This window comes from Prionailurus viverrinus, chromosome B4, assembly GCF_022837055.1.
Source record: "Prionailurus viverrinus isolate Anna chromosome B4, UM_Priviv_1.0, whole genome shotgun sequence".
Taxonomy (NCBI): Eukaryota; Metazoa; Chordata; class Mammalia; order Carnivora; family Felidae; genus Prionailurus; species Prionailurus viverrinus.
The window spans coordinates 134,354,311-134,372,213 of NC_062567.1; the positions used below are offsets into that span (position 1 = coordinate 134,354,311).

The 17,903-nt window shown below is 56.7% G+C and overlaps 1 protein-coding gene across 4 annotated transcripts in view; it reads right to left on the reverse strand.

Moving 5' to 3' along the window:
• Positions 1–404: 404 nt before the first annotated feature.
• Positions 405–17,903, reverse strand: part of SHISAL1 (shisa like 1) — an 81,137-nt gene continuing 63,638 nt past the window's right edge. For 3 of the 4 annotated variants that reach the window (XM_047867892.1, XM_047867891.1, XM_047867889.1), the window contains exon 5: positions 5,154–8,830. In XM_047867892.1, the coding sequence (XP_047723848.1) occupies position 8,830 (1 nt within the window). In that variant the 3' untranslated portion in view covers positions 5,154–8,829. Of the gene's footprint in view, positions 541–5,153; positions 8,831–17,903 lie in introns of those variants that run through there. The other variant, XM_047867890.1, reaches the window with a different exon arrangement.

Consider the following 17,903-nt stretch of genomic DNA (forward strand, 5'->3'; position numbering starts at 1 on the left):
GGACAAAGCGTGCCTTGACTATCTGGGGACCCCAGGAAGACTACTTTTCCTAGCTGCCTGGCGGTTAGGTGGGGCTCTGTGTTCCAACCAATGAAATATGAGTGGAAGTGATGTTCATTACCTCCGGGCCAAAGTGTCCAAGAGCTGATGAGTTACCCTCACGCTCTGTCCTTCCTCGCCACGGTGACCCTGGTGGCTGCGGGGTGAGATGATGGTGAACAGGTTAGAGGTGCCTGAGCCCCTGAGTGATGTATGCTAGAGGGTTCTCACCAACCCCCGCCAGATTTTGCTTGAATGAGATAGATATATATATATGTATATATATATAGTTTTTATGCTTAGCCGCTGGGTTTAATTTATTTTGGATTTCCTCCCTGTACCATCATATCATCTTGAAAGGTGGCATTTTAATTCCTTCTATTTCGGCCTTCACACCTTCGGAAGATTCCTCGTCTCTGCCTCACAGTGCTGCTGGGAGTTCATATTCGACGTGGGACAGAAGTGGCGAGAACAGGTGTCCGGGGCTGATCAGCTCCTGATCTGAAAGGAAAGCTTTCAAGATTTCAGGACTCCAGGTCTGGAAGGTGTTTTCTATACGTTTTTCACAGGTATCTGCTGTCTGGTTGGAGAACATTCCCTTGTGCTCCCAGCCTGTCCAGCATTTTAAAACTTGAATGGGCCCTGATGTTTGTGTTTTTTTTTTTTTTCTGTACCTATTGAGATAATCACATTCTTCCCTTTAATATGCTGATGCTGTGGATTATGGTTATGGTTTCATTTTTTTGCAGTTTATTTATTTAAAAAAATTTTCTTAAATGTTTTTATTTATTTTTGAGACAGAGAGAGACAGAGCACGAGCAGGGGAGGGGCAGAGAGAGAGGGAGACACAGAACCTGAGGCAGGCTCCAGGCTCCGAGCTGTCAGCACAGAGGCCGACGCGGGGCTCGAACTCACGGGCCGTGAGATCATGACCTGAGCTGAAGCCGGACACCCAACGGACTGAGCCACCCAGGCACCCCTTATTTATTTTGAGAAAGAGAAAGAAAGAGAGGGAGATGGAGAGAGGGGGAGAGAGAATCCCAAGCAGGCTCCATGCTGTCAGGGCAGAGCCCTACGTGGGGCTCGATCCCATGAACCATGAGATCAGGACCTGAGCTGAAATCAAGAGTTGGACGCTTACCCGACTGAACCCCCCGCAGGCGCCCCTCTAGTTATTGTTCTCGGATTTTCTACCAACCCGACATTTCTGGGACCCACCTGGAGGTGGGCCTGGAGTTTGCTTAGTGGGAATAATTTGCCTACGGATTCAACTTATTTAATAGTTACAGGGCTCTTTCGACTTCTATTTTCTAGTGTCAGTTTGGGGAACTTGTTTTTCCCAAGTCTTTTATCGGTTTTTATGTTTTTTGGATGTGTGGTGGGGCCTCCTTCTGGATTCCTGGTATTGAGAACTGACAACATCCCTCCCTTGTCCCACACCTGCCCGCGGCTCCCCATTGCCCATTCGATTCAGCCCAAGGCAGTTGGCTGGGCGTCCGTGGCCCTGAGGGATCTGAAGCCGATCATTGTCCCTTGCCATGTGTGGTCCCCTTGCCCCCGGCATAAGGGACAACTGGGGGGACAGAAGGCAGCTTTCCAGGAGCACACTCTTCATTCGGGGTGTTGATCCTGTCCCCTCCTCGGAGCCGGGCAGGGGAGGCGCATGTGTGTGTGTGTGTGTGTGTGTGTGTGCGTGTGTGTGTGTAGGGATGGGATTTCGAGATGACCGCTCACAAAGACGTGGGGCGCCTGCAGGGAGAGGACTGGCATTTCCTTCCCTGGTGGCCAGTCTGCTCCCCGCCAGCAGCCCTGCTCGAGCCCCCAGGCAGAGGCGGAGAGGCTGGGAGGAGCGGGGCTGAGGAAGGGGAGGTCACAGACCCTGGGACCTGTCACCTCTGGCTCTGCCGAGGGCAGGGAGCTTCCAGGGAGACAGGACGGCTGCCTGGGAGGGAGGGGTCTCAGCAGGGACGCTGTGGGGTGGCTTGCTGTTGCAAGACCACGTCCCTGTGTGTGTGTGTGTGTGTGTGTGCGCATGTGTGTGTCTGTGTGCACGCGTGCACAAATGGCTGCATCCTAGGAGCACGGGGCTCCCCAGAGAAGCCTCCATGTGCCCCAAGAACGTGCCTGCGGCAGCAAAAGCAGTGACATCCGTCCAGCTCCCTGCCCTCCCCTCCTCTGGTCCCTTTCCTCCCCTCCGGCCGGGATGCCTCCTGCACTGGAGAGGAGAGGGGTGTGCCGGGTCTGCCCTCCCTCTACTGGGCCGTGGGACCGGACGCCAGGCCGTCAGGTGTGGGAGGCAGGGCTCCGAATGGCCTTTGAGACCGGAGCTTTGCTCTGGCCACATTGTCAACGGGGCTGAGACCCTGGTGGAAAGAGGCCCCCACACGGTCCCCACAGGCGGCAGGTATGGGAGGCACAAAACCCCCTTTGCCAACAAGTGTGTCTGTCCCTCCTGGAGTGCGGCGGGCGCGGTCGTCCTCCGAGAACCCACGGGCTGGTGGCGGCACTCGGTCACCCAGGGCCACCTTCCAGGCCAGGTGTGGGAATACACGCTGCCCCCCATGCCAGGCCAGGCTCAGGCTTCCCGGAGATAACAAAGGAGCAGGGCCGCCTCGTGCAGCCCCTGTCCCCACCCGCACCTGTGTCCTTGTGGACGCCACCGGCCGGGCCTCGGGGCTCGGCTCCTTTCCGACCTGCTCTTGTCCCTTGGGCAGGGGTCCCCCATCTGGCCTCTCCATCTGCCCTCGGGGCCACGCCCCCGAGGTCTTCCGGATGGACGCGTGTGCCAGCTGCCCGTAATGTCACCCCAGACGCCTCCCCAGCGGAGACCTCAGGCCCTCCTAGCCTCCCGGGCGCAGAGTCACAGATCACGGGGGCAGGCTCCCTCCGGTGCGCTTGAAACATTAAAGCAAGTTTCGGCACAGGGAACAGTTGACATGATCCTCCTTTATTAAAACCTAAGGACATCTTTATAAAAACTACTGTATATAAAGACCAAAACAGTGCAGCAACAGTTAGTGTAAAATACATTATTATTATTATTATTATTATCAGGAATATTACTGGTTTTTTTTTTTTTTTTTTTTTTGGTTTTCCCGGTTATCAGCTCCCAGGGAGACCCGGTGCCTGCTCATGGGAAGTCCGGCCACGCAGGAGAGAGGACGCGTTCTTTCCCACCCTTACCCGCATGCCCTTGTCTGGCTGACCCTGGGGTGGACATACCCACCTGGGGAGGGGTCCTGCCTTGTTGGGGTGACCGAGCCCCTCACCCTCGGCGTCCCAACTCCGTTATTGCACGTTACTCAGGCTGCCTGCCTGCCTCTCTGCCCGTGATGTGTCCCACCAGTCGGAATACACGACACAGGGGGGGAAGCAAAAAATGAGAAACCAAGGTGGGGTTCCAAGAAGACATTCTCTCAGGCCACCAGTTTGGCTCCGCTGGGGGCCCGCGGTGGCAGCGCCGTCTGTAACTTTCAATCACGCGCCCCAGCACGCGATCCCCCCTCCCGCTCCCCCCCCCCCCCGGGGTTCGTCTGACTTCCACGGGATCCTGCACATTTTGGAGGGTGGTTTAGGGCCATTCACAGGGCACCTCATTGCACAAGCCCACTGGGGCCGCTGTTGGCAACGTGGTCCACAGAAACGATGTTCCTGGGAACCCATGACCACTTCTGTGACAGCACTGTGAAAGGTGCCTCCCGGAGGTGGCCCCTGCAGCAGCCCTGAATTTCACTCTGTCAAGGGCAAGCTCATTGGGGCTTTGAGGCAAAGATAGGAGTTTTCGATACAGTGTGATTAACGGTCAAAGCCGGTCACTCACCGAGCGTCTACCCAGCACCAACTATCTGGCCGGGTCTGGTACTGAAAACTTGGGGGTGGGGCAGGGACAATGCCACCTCCAAGGTCACCATCATGGAGGGGATCCCTATTTGTCTTGTGGATCTGGGCCTTCCTGTTGGGCACAACTGGCCAATTCCCAGGGGATCCCAGCCCATGTTCCCTGACATCCCTGTGTTTGGCAGGAACTGCTCCCAGATGTGCGCTGGGTTCAGAGCGGGATAAATATTTGTCGAACTGATGAACGAATGCATGCGTGAACAAGCGGATCTTCTAGAACCTTCTGTCTCGCCTAATTGTTCAACTTCGACATCTGTTTTCCAGGCCGCAGCCCCCAAGGTTGCCTACGTTTGTTTAACTCCCATCTGGTGCCGTGTTTGTGCCGCAGGCTGGCTGGGGGGGGGGGGGGGGCTCAGGTGGTGCTGGCCACATAGCAGGTGCGCAGCGTCTGAGTTCTGGGGGGGGAAAGGGCATTGCCCCCGCCCGGTGATGGGCTCGGGGGCTGCAGGTGGCAGTGAGCAGTGTCACCACTCACTGGGGGATTGGCTCCCCTCACCCTGACCTTACAGATGGCTGTGGGGACCAGACAGACAGCATCCGACACCCGCCAGCTAAGCGGTAAGGTCAGGAGTTCCTGAAAGTCACCTCTGCCATTCCAACCCCAGATTTCCATGGCAGAGGATGGGGGGGGGGGTCTCCCACGGACGTCGCTCTGTGATGTCAAGGCTGCCCCTCCACACAGACAAGAAACGCCCCCGATAACACCACTCGGAGCTGTCACGTCATTCTGGATCGTCGAGGAACCTGCAAATTCACTTCTGAAGAGTCACAGCTCTTCCTGCCCAATCAGCCACGGTGAAAAAATTAAAGTGAACCAGGACACCATGTTTTTAAAGTCTGTGACTCTGGAAAAGGTGGTTTTGGTTTGTTTCCGTTTTTGTTTTTGTGTTTGATGGCATGGGCTCCAGCAGACCCAGCGAATGGGGCGTCAGCTGAGCCGGCGGCCGGGCCGGGGCCGGGGCAGGGGTGACGGGCTGGGGAGGGGTGCGGTGGAGGGTCTGACTCCCCCACCTGCTGCGGACGAGGGTCTGGGGATCTGCGTGGGAGACAGTGCCCGGCACGGCGTCACCCACAGTCTCGCTGTGACTGAAATGATCTAAAGAGAGCTTCTGATTGGACGGTGAGCTGAGAAGGGTCTTGTGGCCGAAGTCTCTTTGCCCCAACCCTGGCTGTGTTTCTTCCTGTCCCCCCTCCCCACCTCCCCCCCCCCCCAAGCCCTTCCTTCCAGCCCCAGGGCCAAGCTTGCCTCAAGGGTGTTTGGGATGGTGAAGAGAAACCCCACCCGCCCTAGCTAACTGCCCACCTGTCCTGGTAAAGTATCAGGAACCACGGAGACACGGGATCCACGCGCGCGTGTGTGCAGTTAAGGCCCGTTTCGTGTCAGCCATCCCCCAGGCAGCTGGTGGCTCCGGGCAGGTCTGCGGGAGAGCGGGCTGCTCCTTGAGGCGTGGGCGACGTCAGAGGTCAAGGTGAGGGCGGAGAGGCCCGAGGGTGCTGCCCAGTCCTGGTCCCGAACAGGCGCCCGACCACACCGATGACACCATACACGGCCGACACTTAAAGCATCGATCGAACTGCTCGTTAATTGCACAGCGTTCCCGGGGGGCGGGGTGGGGGGGGGAGGCCCTTACGGATACGGGGCGCCGGCTACACGGACCGGCCGGCCGGCGTCGGGGACAAATTCTTCAGGAAGGTACGTCGTCTTCTCCTTGCTCTGCTTTTTATTTTTCTTTTTGTACGATTATTACTGGCATTGTTACAAATGACGCGGTGATAAGCCAAAGGGAAACAGAGGCAGCTTGAACACCCGGGTTTGCGAGTCGCTAAAAATAAAAAACACTAACGCGGTAAATCTCTACTGGAGCTCGTCACTACCCCGTATCTGGTTCTCAGGGATGCGCTACTGACTGGCAAGGTGGCCTGCCACAGTAGGATGGGGACGGGTTTTCGCTGGGATGAGCTGGGCTCCTGCGGGCCTTGGAGGAGCCCTTGACACCGGGAGGGATGCACCTGCACACCCGTCCCCGTGCCCGCCGCGCGGGGCGCCTTGTCAGCAGCCCCTCTGGGAGGCCGTGACTGCCGGCCCCTCCCTCTCGCGCCCCCCACCCGACCCACACACCCGTCAGGTGACACACGGGCTCGGAGAGGAGCTGGGAAGGGGCGCTGCTGTGGGTCCCCGCCCGCCACGCGCTCTGCCCGGCACTGGCCTGCTGCGTCTTGGATGTCTACTGAGCTACGTGTGGGAGGCCTCCGCTCCGACGGAATGTTCCATCCCGAGCCCCCACAGGGTTATCAGTCACTCCCGGAAAAGACTGCTGGTGGGGCCCAAAGCAGAGCCTTGCAAACCGTAATTCTCGGGGCTGCGGATCAGGTGGGTCCGAGCCCCGGCTGGTCTAAGGGATAGCAGCCTCCAGGCCTGGGGGGTGGGGACAGCCAGCCAGCTCCTTCCTGGCCCAGGAGGCACCTCTGAGCGAGCAGCTGTGTGGGGGTCACCCACAACCACGGGAAGCCAGACACGCAGCCCCCTACATCCCTGGCCTGACTCCTTCCTCTTCCCGAGGGGTAAACTGAGGGCAGAGGAAGCACAGGACTTGCCTGAGGTCACACTGCCCTTGGGGTAGAGCTGATGTCAGAATCTGGGTCTCTCTGGCTGCCCCACCCCCGACCCTCAGGTCCCCCTGATTCCCGAAGCTCGGCACCTAGGATGCCTTCAGGTGAGGGGTGACCCGCCTGGGAGGGGTGGGGTGGGGACGGCTGCCGAGCACCTCTCCAAGGCCCCCCACGGTGTCCGGGGAAGGGAAGACACGCCCAGCCCTACTCAAGACCCCAAGCAAAGTTTTCCCACGTTGCCCCTGCCAAGCCATACGCTCGGGCACCCCAGTCTGGGGAGACGCACGGAAACCGTGCATCTGGTCCCCCACGGCCTGTGGCAAGCCACGGGGGCCAGCGGGGTCTCAGCCTTAGCCCACGAAACGGGCAGCGTCCCTTCTTTACAGAGCTGTGGAAGGGACAGAGAGTCAGGGTGCACGGAGAGCGCTTCACCCAAGGACGGGCCGTTGTGTGCACAGCCTTACGGCCTCCCTCACCCTCCGCCTCTTCTGCCCTCCCTCTGGGTCCCGGCCACCCTGGATTTCTCCGGCTCCTCGAAACCATCCAGCGTGTTGCTGCCTCAGGACCTTTGTACTGGGACGCCTTCCCCCTGGCTTTAATGCCCGTGGCTGACTCTCGCTTCTCAGCGAGACGGTCACCAACGGACGGTTTGGACTGAATTCTCTCGGCCACGCCCTGGTCGCTATTGGTAGCATCCTCAGTCGTGACCCACTTCTCCCCAGCGTGGAGAGAACGCCACGAGCAGGGGCCCGCCCGCTCACTTGCTGTGTCTGAAGGGCAGATAGTCCGTGTGCAAGAACACTGGGTCTGGCTAGGTGAGGAGGTGCCGTCAGGGGACACCCGTGTATCGAGCAGGGGCCACCGAGCCAAGAGCTGGGGGAGGTCTGGTCTTCGCTGACACCAGCAGGACGAGGGTGTCTACACTGGCAGTGTGGCCTTGGGGGATTCATGTGATCATTTCCGGGGCAATGCCCTTCCGTGTGTGTGCCCTGGGCCAGCAGGGGTGTGGGTGGTGGTAGGGAGATCTGCGGACGGATGTCACAGGCATCGGGTTTCTGGAAGTCTCACCTTAAACTAGAACGGTTTCTAGAAACGTCCCCCTCCCCGGGGGCTCCCACAGCCCCCTGTCCGGCACCGATCTGTGTGTCTGTCTATCCCATCAGATGGTGGCCCCACCAGGGCAGAGGCAAAGCCCGCCTGCCTCAGGGCCGGTCCCCATCACAGCCCAGCCTGGGGCCTGACACACAGCAGGTGCTTAACCAGGATGTGTTGTGTGGATGCGGGTTTCAGGGCAGTGGTGGGCGGAGAACTCGGGGCGACAGCCAGTCCGCCGAGAAGCCAGTGGCGAGATTTCCCAGGGACTGCGCTGGGGGTGCCCTGGGCTGGGGAGCTTGGACTTTGGGTTCCCACACCCCTAAGATCAAACAGAGGGGACGGTCTCCTCCTGGCCTTGTGACCCTGGCACCTTCATTCCTCAGAGCCGTTTCTCCAGGGGGCTCACCACACCCCCCTCCCAGGCGGCGGCAGAGCGTGCGCACAAAGACACGCGGCCAAGTGCCTGGGCCATGGATGGCCCAAGACGCGTCTCCTGTTACCACGTTGTGACAGGAATAAATTCCAGAAGCACAAACCCTCACTAGCATTTGCAAAGCCCCAGTGGCCTCTGAGACACCGCTGATGGCAGCTGGGTCCCAGCTGCCAGCTGTGGCGAAAAGCTTGCCCCGGGACGCTGGTAAGGACCCCCAGCACAGGGGACCTCTGCCCATAAGAAGACTCGGGGACCCCAACAGAGACTCAGCAAACAAAAAGAACACCCCAAATCGCACACACGTGCACGCACGCACGCACACACACACACACACACACTCACATTCAGTATTCTGACACGGAAAGGCCCACAGGCCACGACTGGAGGGAGCGGAGGCAAGGGGCCCACGGGTACATCGCACAGGCTTGCATTAGAGTGGCTCTGTGTTGCCCATCCTGAGTCCAAGTTGGCGTCACCTCTCAGAAGCCACCGGCCCAGAACGGGACTATTGCTTGCGAACGGGTGGCTCACGACCCCCTCCCTCCCTTACGGCCCCCGGCCCCCACCCCTGAGTTTGCTCCTAGTCTTAGAAGTCCGCGGAAGGGGGTTTGGGGCACAGGTGGCATTCCCTCCTGTGCCACCGCTGCAGCCACCTCGGCTCTCCCTGGGGTCTCTGCTGACGTGGTTCTTCTCGGAGGTCGTGCCGGGCGCTTCGGGTCTCACCTCCCCCATCCTGAGGCACGGCGAAAGGGTTTTCTGGGGAAGCAGAAGGAAAGAAAACATCACCTGGTGTCTCCTCCGTGGGGACTCACTGAGGACCTTTCTGCTGGGCCTCAGTGCCAGGAGAAGCCAGGTTTTCCCCGAGTGCGTGACTTCTGGATACTGAGAACCATTTGGCTTTAACACGGGGAGCAGGACGATCACGTCCGCCACCACTATGGCCCCATCCAGGACCAGCACCCGTGGCCCATGCAATAAGACAAGAAAAAAGCACAGTGTCTCAGGAGTGGAAAAGAAGAAACTGAATCACAACTAACAGCAGACAATGTACACAGAAAAATCCAAGAGAATCAACAGGGTAATTGTTAGGACAGAACGCAGATACAGATACGACTTTCAATCCACGAGACATCAGATTCACCTCCAAAGCCCGATGGTGTTTATCTGCGGCAACAATTACCAGAGTGACCACGTGTCTCAGCTGGGGTCATCCCAGATAACACCAGCTGTTCTGACATAATTTTTAATACTGTTCCCCTTCCGGGCTAGTAAGGATTTTCATTTGGATGATAAACCATACAGTCACCCTTGCTATAAAAAAACTAGAAGATATTAAGAACAGGCACCAATACCACTCACGATCGTAATAAAAACCATTGTGAATCTTGGAATCACGTCACTGGATGCGACCATATCCTACGAAGCGATGGGGCGGAAACCAGGGTGCTCCTGGCACAGGGACGGGCCGAGAGACCCATGGGGCAGGGGCAGGAGTGTAAACACTGGCCCACAGGGCACTCACAGCTTTGAACAGCAGCGTCGCGATGGCACTGTGAGTCCTATGTCCCACATCCATTCAAAGGGGTAACGGCCTAGTCGCAGACACTTACCTTCCCAGACTTCCTGGCAGACGGGCTGGTCACGTGACCCAGTCCCGTGTAGGCGGAAGTCCACTGCGGAGGGGATGTGAATCCAGGTAAGAGCGTGAGAAGGAGGGACACTCGCTAATGCAGGTGACGTGGGGGGCCGGGAGGAACCTGGTTCCGGTGCTGGGTCCTGACAGCTCACCTCCATGCCAGGGCGGCTGGGCTTCTGTTACTCGCATCTGATCACGGCTCTTAACCGATAAGCCATCGTCAATCAAGCCCCAGGGTGTGTTGGGGGGGGCCAAGGCCGGGGAGTTGAGGGCGGGGCTCTGACAAGGCCAGCACAGCCCATCCTTCCAGAGCAGGCGAGAGGCCGAGAAGCAGGCCAACCTCCCTGCTCTGCATCCGCGGGGACACGTGCGTGGGCGCAGGGTAGGGGTTCCACAGAGCCTCGTCCTCTGCCCGGAGCAAAGCCAGGTCCAGTGACCACCCCACCACCCCCCCACCCGCTTTACCTTTCTCCATAGCATCTACCAAGTTTACTTACTGGTCCAATTTACTATGTGTCTCCCCAGCTAGAAAGTAAGCCATGAGGGGACCAAAAGGGTTTGAGTTCTGTGTTCACTGCTGTATTCTCAGGGGCTGGGACGGTAATCGGCAGGCACATCACAGGGGTTTCCCACGTGCGTGTGGAAGGATGCACGAACCAAGAATGGAAAACCCAGATGAACCATCTTTCAAGTTTCCCATCGTCTTTTTGAGCCTCTTTTTGAAACCGAGTTCTCGCGAGTCCTTATATATAAATTACTCGAGGACCAAGGCCAACCGGGGGGAGCACAGCAAGGGCCCTGGCAGCGAGAATCTATTTAACGGCAGGACCGTCTGAGACAAAGCCGAGGGTCGTGACTATTATAGGAAAGAAGGAAAGCGAAAACAGAGGGCCGGTGTAAATGATAACGGATAGGAGGGTAGAGGTGAGACGGAAGGAGGGGACAGCCCATCAACCACGTCTTCGTCACTTACGTTCAGGGGCCTGAAGAATCGTTCCGAGGTTTCAGTAAAATTGGACGCACAACAGTAAACAGAAAAAAAAAATCATAAAACACAAGCAACCGAAAGCATTTGGCGGAAGGGAGAGAAGGGGAAGGAAAACAGAAATATTCGGATTTGGACATCCTTCATATGTAGGGAGAAGATAAACATGGTCTAAAGAAAGAGAGAATTAAGGGTGTCCTAGCACAGCATAATTATAAAGATAACCACAGGATCAAAAACACAGCCTTGCAAATTGTCACAAGACACAGACACAAAAAACGAAACAAAGAAAACAGAGACCATATGGCGAAAATTGACAAACCTCCACAAACGCTAGAAAAGCAGGAAGCCCATCACAAACCATGACAGAACTAACGCCAAATGTAGCTGCCACGTCAGGAAATGCTAATGAGCCATACACACTCGCTTAAAAAAAAAAAAGACTTGGGGCGCCTGGGTGGCGCAGTCAGTTAAGCGTCCGACTTCAGCCAGGTCACGATCTCGCGGTCCGGGAGTTCGAGCCCCGCGTCAGGATCTGGGCTGACGGCTCGGAGCCTGGAGCCTGCTTCCGATTCTGTGTCTCCCTCTCTCTCTGCCCCTCCCCCGTTCACGCTCTGTCTCTCTCTGTCCCAAAAATAAATAAACGTTGAAAAAAAAAAAAAGACTCTCAGACCAGATGACAAACAAGGTCTCCTGAAGGCAGAACGGGGTCACGTGGGTGTAACGTAAAAGGCTGGGCAGATGGCAGGGGTCTTGATCCGAATCTTAGGTAAAGCTGGAGTCTAGCAGGAGAAAAAACAGGGCACTGGGCGGGGGTCGATCAAGGATGAGTCACCACGAGGATCTCAGAGTAAGGGGTGTCTGTGCACCAGATAACATGGCCTCTGCCTTACGGGGCCAGAACTGCTGGAAATGTACGAAGCAGGAGACACGCTGGCTAGTATTTGTGCATTTTTTACAAACGTAAATGAAAATACACATTTTTTTGATTTCAAAGAGAGAGAGAGCGCGCACGCGAACGAGAGTGTGCATGCAAGCCGGGGAGAGGGGCAGAGGGAGACAGAGAGAATCCCAAGCAGTTTCCACGCTTGATCCCAGCACCCTGGGATCATGACCTGAGCTGAAATCGAGTCGGACGCTCAACCCACTGTGCCGCCCAGGGGCCCCACTGCTACTCACACATTTTGATTAACCTCTCTGTCCATTACAGAGTAAGTTGACAAATAAATGTGTGTATGTGTCGTGTGCAGATGTGTGCGTGTGTGTGTGCACTCAACACAATCCGCCTTCTGTTCAAAGGGTCTTGAAAACAAACGCACAGAAAATGACTATCAGACCACGAAGAGAGCAAACTCCCAACTTCAACAAGGAGATAACGTTCTCTGATCACGATACACTAGAATTTGAAAGTATTTACAACCAAACCACAAATCAAAGCCAACTCTACCACCAAGACGTTTAGAAACTCTCTAGTAACTCTTGGGTCCAAGAGAGAGCCAGGGAATTAAGATTCCAGAAACTGGGGGCCATAATAAAAATGAAAATAGCACATCTCAGAACCTGTGGGATGCTCAGGAGATGCTCAGAGGAAAATTTACAGCTTTAAATACTGATATTAATAGACAGGACATGAATTAACGATCCCACTCAGAAAATTAAAAAAGAAAGGCCAAACAAACTCCAGGAAAAAGCAACTGCTACCTTAAAAGTGAAATTAAGTTGGGGCACCGGCCGGGGTGGCTCAGTCGGTTAAGCGTCTGACTCTTGGTTTCAGCTCAGGTCATGATCTCACGGTTTGTGACCTCGAGCCCCGCGTCGGGCTCCACGCTGACAGCACAGGGCCGGCTTGGGATTCTCTCTCTCTCTCTCTCTCTCTCTCTCTCTCTCTCTCTCTCTCCGCCCCTCCCCCACTCTCGCAAAGTAGATAAACACTCCTTAACAAAACTGAAATGAACTTAAAGACAAAGGCAGGAAGGAATAAATAAATAAATGCAATTTCTGGTTCTTTGCAAGACACTGAGACGTGAGCTGTGGCTGAATCGAAAAGGCAGGAGGAGGAAGTGACCACTGGCTTTCCATTTCCGCTGTCCCTCGGCCCCCGCAGACAGGCTTTTGTCCCAACTACTCTGCGGAATTTGCCCTTGTCAAGGTCACCCAAGGCTTCCGTGTTGCTAAATCCCGTGGTCGATTCTGGTCCTTTTCTCCCTTCCCCTCCCCCCCCCCCCCCACCGCCCGCCTCCGCCAGTGGGGTTGCCACAGGGTCACTCCTCTTGTCTCTGCGACACTCCGGAACCTCTCCCGGTTCTCCTTCTGCTTCTCTGGTCACCGCTGCTCACGCTCCTCTCCACGTCCCTTCCCCCCTTCCCCTCCCTTCTCCTCTCCACCTCCATCGCCCCTGAGGAGCTCATCTCCTCCCGGGGGCTCAGACACTATACATCGAGGGCTCTCTGACCTCAGGGATTTCCAAACTGTCCACTTGGCATCACCAACTCGAGATTCACCGGACATCTCAAACGTAACCTGCTCTAAACTAAAACCCGGATCTTCTTCCCCAGTCGGACTTCCCACGATGGTCCTGACCTCAGGAAATATAAGTCCATCCTTCCTGTGGCCCGCACCGGAGCCCCAGGGCTATGTCTGGCCCCCCTCTTCCCTCAAAGCCCACTCTGATCCGTTAGCGGGCCCGCCTTCTGCTGTACCCGTGAACCACACGCTCCCTGCGCCCCCTTTTCCCACCGCGGGTCGGGCCCACAGGTTTCCTGCAGTGGCTTCCTTGGGCCCCTGGGCCAGAGGGACCCTGTGAAAACCCGAATCAGATTATGTCACCGCTCGGCTCAAAAGCCTTCAGGGCCCCCATCCCATCAGAGAGGAAGCCAAAACCTTCTCTCTCCATCGCCTCTGATCAAGCTCTTGTCTTCTCTCTCTTGTTCACTCCACCCTGACCCGGATGCCTCATTTCGTGGGTCAGCTCGACTGGGCAGTGGGGGTGGAGCCGGGTATCTGGGCAAACAAGATGCTGAGTGCGTCTGCTCCGGTGTTTCTGGATGAGACTCACATCGGAATCAGGTGACTGTGCAAAGCTGACCGCCCTTCCCGGTCCACCGGAAGCCTGAATCGGACAAGCTGGCTGACCGGGGGAGAGTCCCCTCTCAGCCTGGCGTCTTCCGACTGGGACGTCGCTCTTCTCCGGCCTTCAGCCTGGGACGCGTACCGGCCCGCGCGCACCATCCGCTCTCCCGGGTCTCCGGCTTGCCAACTGCAGATCGCGGGACCGCGTAGCCTCCAAAACTGCACGAGCCAATTCCTTGTAGTAAATCTTTTTATATATCTGCACCTGTACTCACAGGGTGTCAGTATCTCTTTCTATAGCCTACCCGTATCTACAGTGTATATATATCTACAGCGTGTCTATATCTACATATGGAGTGTATCTCTACGTATATGTGTATCTGTATCTGTATCCACAGATTGGTTCTGTTTCCCGAGGACCCAGGCACCCATCTCTTCTCCCAGAGAGACACATGACTTATTCCCTCATGGCCTTCAAGTCACCTGTGCCTGAGACCCTCTCTGGCCACCCTAAGAAGCTGCATTCCGTCTCCAATTCCTTCTGTGCTATGCTGTTTTGCTCTCTAGCACTAACTAAAATCTAGCCGTGCACAGGTGTTACCCACGTAGGTTTAAAATCCTCTGCGCATAAAAGTAGGCGTCTCATCGGTTCGGTCGACTACCATATCCCCAGGACAATAATGATGCCGGGCACACAGCAGGTGCTCGGCGAACCGAGGTGAGCAGACAGATAATCAGAGAGGAGCGAGGGAGCCCGCCCGCTCAACTCCGTCCAACGACATCAGAAAACCTCGACGAAATGAGTGAAGTGCCAACAAAACAGAAATTACCCCCAAGGATCCAGGAAAAGAGCATCTAAGCAGACCAATTGCCAAGTGGAGAGACAAAAACTGTCAAACCGCAAATCCAAAGTCAAAAATAAGATCAATGCAAATCAAAGCCATCATGAGAAAGCATTCCGGGCCACCAAACGGGACCCTTCCGTGTGCTCGCACCCACCACTTCGGCAAAGACCAAAAAGGTCGTGCCCTCCTCGTGTTTGCTGGTTTGTGGGGCTGGTGGGGGGCGGGGCGGGGGGGGGAACCCCTGCCTCGTTGCTACAGTAGCAGAGACATCAAGGTCGTTTCTGGAAGGCTGTCTGACGTGCTGCAGAGTTACAGACGCACATGCCCTCTGACCCCGCAACTCCATTTCACAATCATCCCCCAAATCTGCGCGCGGGCGATGGCGGGAGGTGGGGATCAATGACGTGGCTGTCGGTAGGGCACCGGTTCAAAAGCAATGGCTCCCCACGCGTGGAGAGGGAGGCCGACATCAGAAAGGACAGTCTGTCGCCGCCCCAAGGCCCCACGCCCACACACCTCCCGTCCTCTGGTGTCTGTCTTAGCCGTCGTCGGGGTTGGTGACTTTAATCCTGTCTACGTGCCGAGGCCTCTTCCCCGGACTTTATTCTGGAACATCCAACCACCTCCTGGCTGTCCCCTTGGGTACCCAGCCGGCATCTCGTCCTCGACACGCCCGAAACCGAACTCCTAGGCTTCCTTCTAAACCCGCTCCTCTTCGGTCCCCTTTTCGGCTGATGGTAGCTCTTTTCCCGCACACCCAGGTCCAGCCCGCCAGCCAGTATCTCGTCGTTTCAAAATACACGCGGAACCTAACCGCTTTCCCTGCCGCCGCCCTGGTCCAAGCCGCCGCCCTCGAGGACTTCAATACTCTTAGCTGATTTCTCTGCCCTTACCTCCCGACAGTGCATTCTCGACACGGAAGCCAGAGTTCTCTGTGCTTCTTATATATTTTTGAAATATAGGGGGCGTGGGGCGCCCGGGTGGCTCAGTCGGTTAAGGGTCCAACTTTGGCTCAGGTCACGATCTCGCGGTCCGTGGGTTCGAGCCCCGCGCCGGGCTCTGTGCTGACAGCTGGGAGCCTGGAGCCTGCTTCGGATTCTGTGTCTCCCTCTCTCTCTCTCACGCTCTGTCTCTCTCTCTCCAAAATAAATAAGTATTTAGCAATTTTTTAAAAAGATATAGGGGGCCCCTGGGTGGCTCAGTCGGTTAAACGTCTGACTCTTGATTTCAACTCAGGTCATGATCTCAGGGTTCGTGAGATCAAGTCCTGCGTCGGGCTCCGTGCCGAACGCATAGAGCCTGCTTGGGAGTCTCTCTCTCCCTGTCTCTCTCTCTCTCTCTCTCTGCTACCCAACCCCCCTGCCCACTCGAGCTCTCTCTCTCCAAAATAAATAAATAAATGTTACAAATAAATAAATCTTTTCTGCTTGAAAGTCTCTAATGGCTTCTTATTACCAAGGCTCTGGTGTCTCTCCATGCTGCCCCCCATACTTTCCCGACGTGGTCTCCTGCCTCCTTTGTCTTCCTCTCCAGCCCTCTGAGGGCTTCTTAGTTGTTCCTCCAACATTCCTGGGCGCCCCTGCCTCAGGGCCTTTGCACTTGCTGTTTCCTCTGCCCAGGCTGCTCTCCCAGACATCTGTGCACGGCTCATTTTCTCAGCAACCTCAGGTCTCGGTGCAGACGGCTCTTCAGGGAGGCCTTCCTGACCCACCTGCACCCCCGACCCCCTGCTCACTGCCACACTCTTCACATTCCTTCCTTTGGGGACCGTCCGCCTTCCCGCCGCCACATCTGTTCCCTAAGAGCAGGGCTTATCTGATGCAGGGTTTTCTGCTCTATCCCAGCCCTGGGGACTTAGCTGGTGGGGGGAGGCCTGGATGATTCAGACTCTGGCCTTGGCAGCTGCATCTGGAGAGGCAGACAGTGACATCAGGCAGGGAAATGCTGAGACAGAGCAAGCCCCAGGGGCTCAAGGAAGAGGAAGCGTGAGGACGCTTGTGGAGGAACTCCAGGTGGTTGTCTAGACCTTGCTTGGCTTCCCCCAGGGACAGGGAGCTCACTAGCCCACAGCCCATTGCTTTCTACTGTTCGGTTAGCTGGGAAACCTTTATCATATGGGCCGAAACCTTCCCGTAGCTCCCCCCCCTGCCTCTGGTGGCCCTTCTGAGACACGGAGGCAGCAGGAATGTCCTTCTTACTCGTCTCTGCTCTTCAGCTGACGTGGAAATGAGGCTCCCCTTTCTCTGAAGGGAGGCGGCATTACCCGTGACCCTGGCCAGGGCCTCCAGGAGGCAGTCCCTGCTTCTGGGCCCCGCGATCAGGCCAGCCTCTGTATTTGCCCAGAGAGACTTCTCCGGACAGCAAAAGCTGCTCCAGCGACCGCCTGGGGGGAGGTGAGTGAGGCCAGCAGGTGCGAAATTCAGGCCGGGGGAACCGAGTCGGGGGCGCTGGGGTGGGGCATGCGGGGGGCCTCTTGTCATTGCTCTGTGCACAGGCCGGGCAGTGGGACGTGGCGTTTATTGCATTATACATTTTATGTATGTTCTTTTTTTACGCTTATTTATTTTGAGAGAGAGAGAGAGAGAGAGAGAGAGAGAGAGCGAGGGACCGCATGAATAGGGGAGGGGCGGACAGAGAGGGAGAGAGAGAATCCCAAGCAGGCTCCACACCGTCAGGGCAGAGCTCCCCTCGGGGCTCGAACCCACCAACTGAGAGATCCTGACCTGAGCCGAAATCGAATGGAAGCTCAACGGACCGAGCCCCCCGGGCGCCTCTTACGTATCTTCTTTTGCGCAAAGTGAAATATTTCAAAATCAGTGGCATTAAAAAAAAAAAATTGGTCAGGGTTTCTTCAAGGGTAAAGTTTAGAGGCCTTAGCGGGCACTCGGGGCCTTCCACCACCGGACTCCGACTACTGTGTCCACATCTGTGCTCCCCTCTCCAAAGCCTCTCCAGAACGCCCGAGTTTGCTCCCAGGAGGCTGGGGACACCGCCCCTTTCTCTACGTGGCAAACTCCTACTCATCCTTCAAGACCCTGCTCACAGGGCACCCCCTCCATGCGGCTTGTCTTGGTGACAGTACCACAGGGCCCTGCAGACGGGCTGGGGGTGGTGACTGCCCCTGGCCTTGGGGGGCAGGCCTGGGTTCAGATCTCAGGTCTCTCCCTCGCAAGCCGTGTGACCCTGGGCAAGTCACTCAACCTCTCTGGGCCTCAGAACCCACCCGATTGCCACTCCTCACTGCTGGCCAACGGGGCCTCTCACTGCCAGCTCTGGCCTGGCCCATCTGGACAC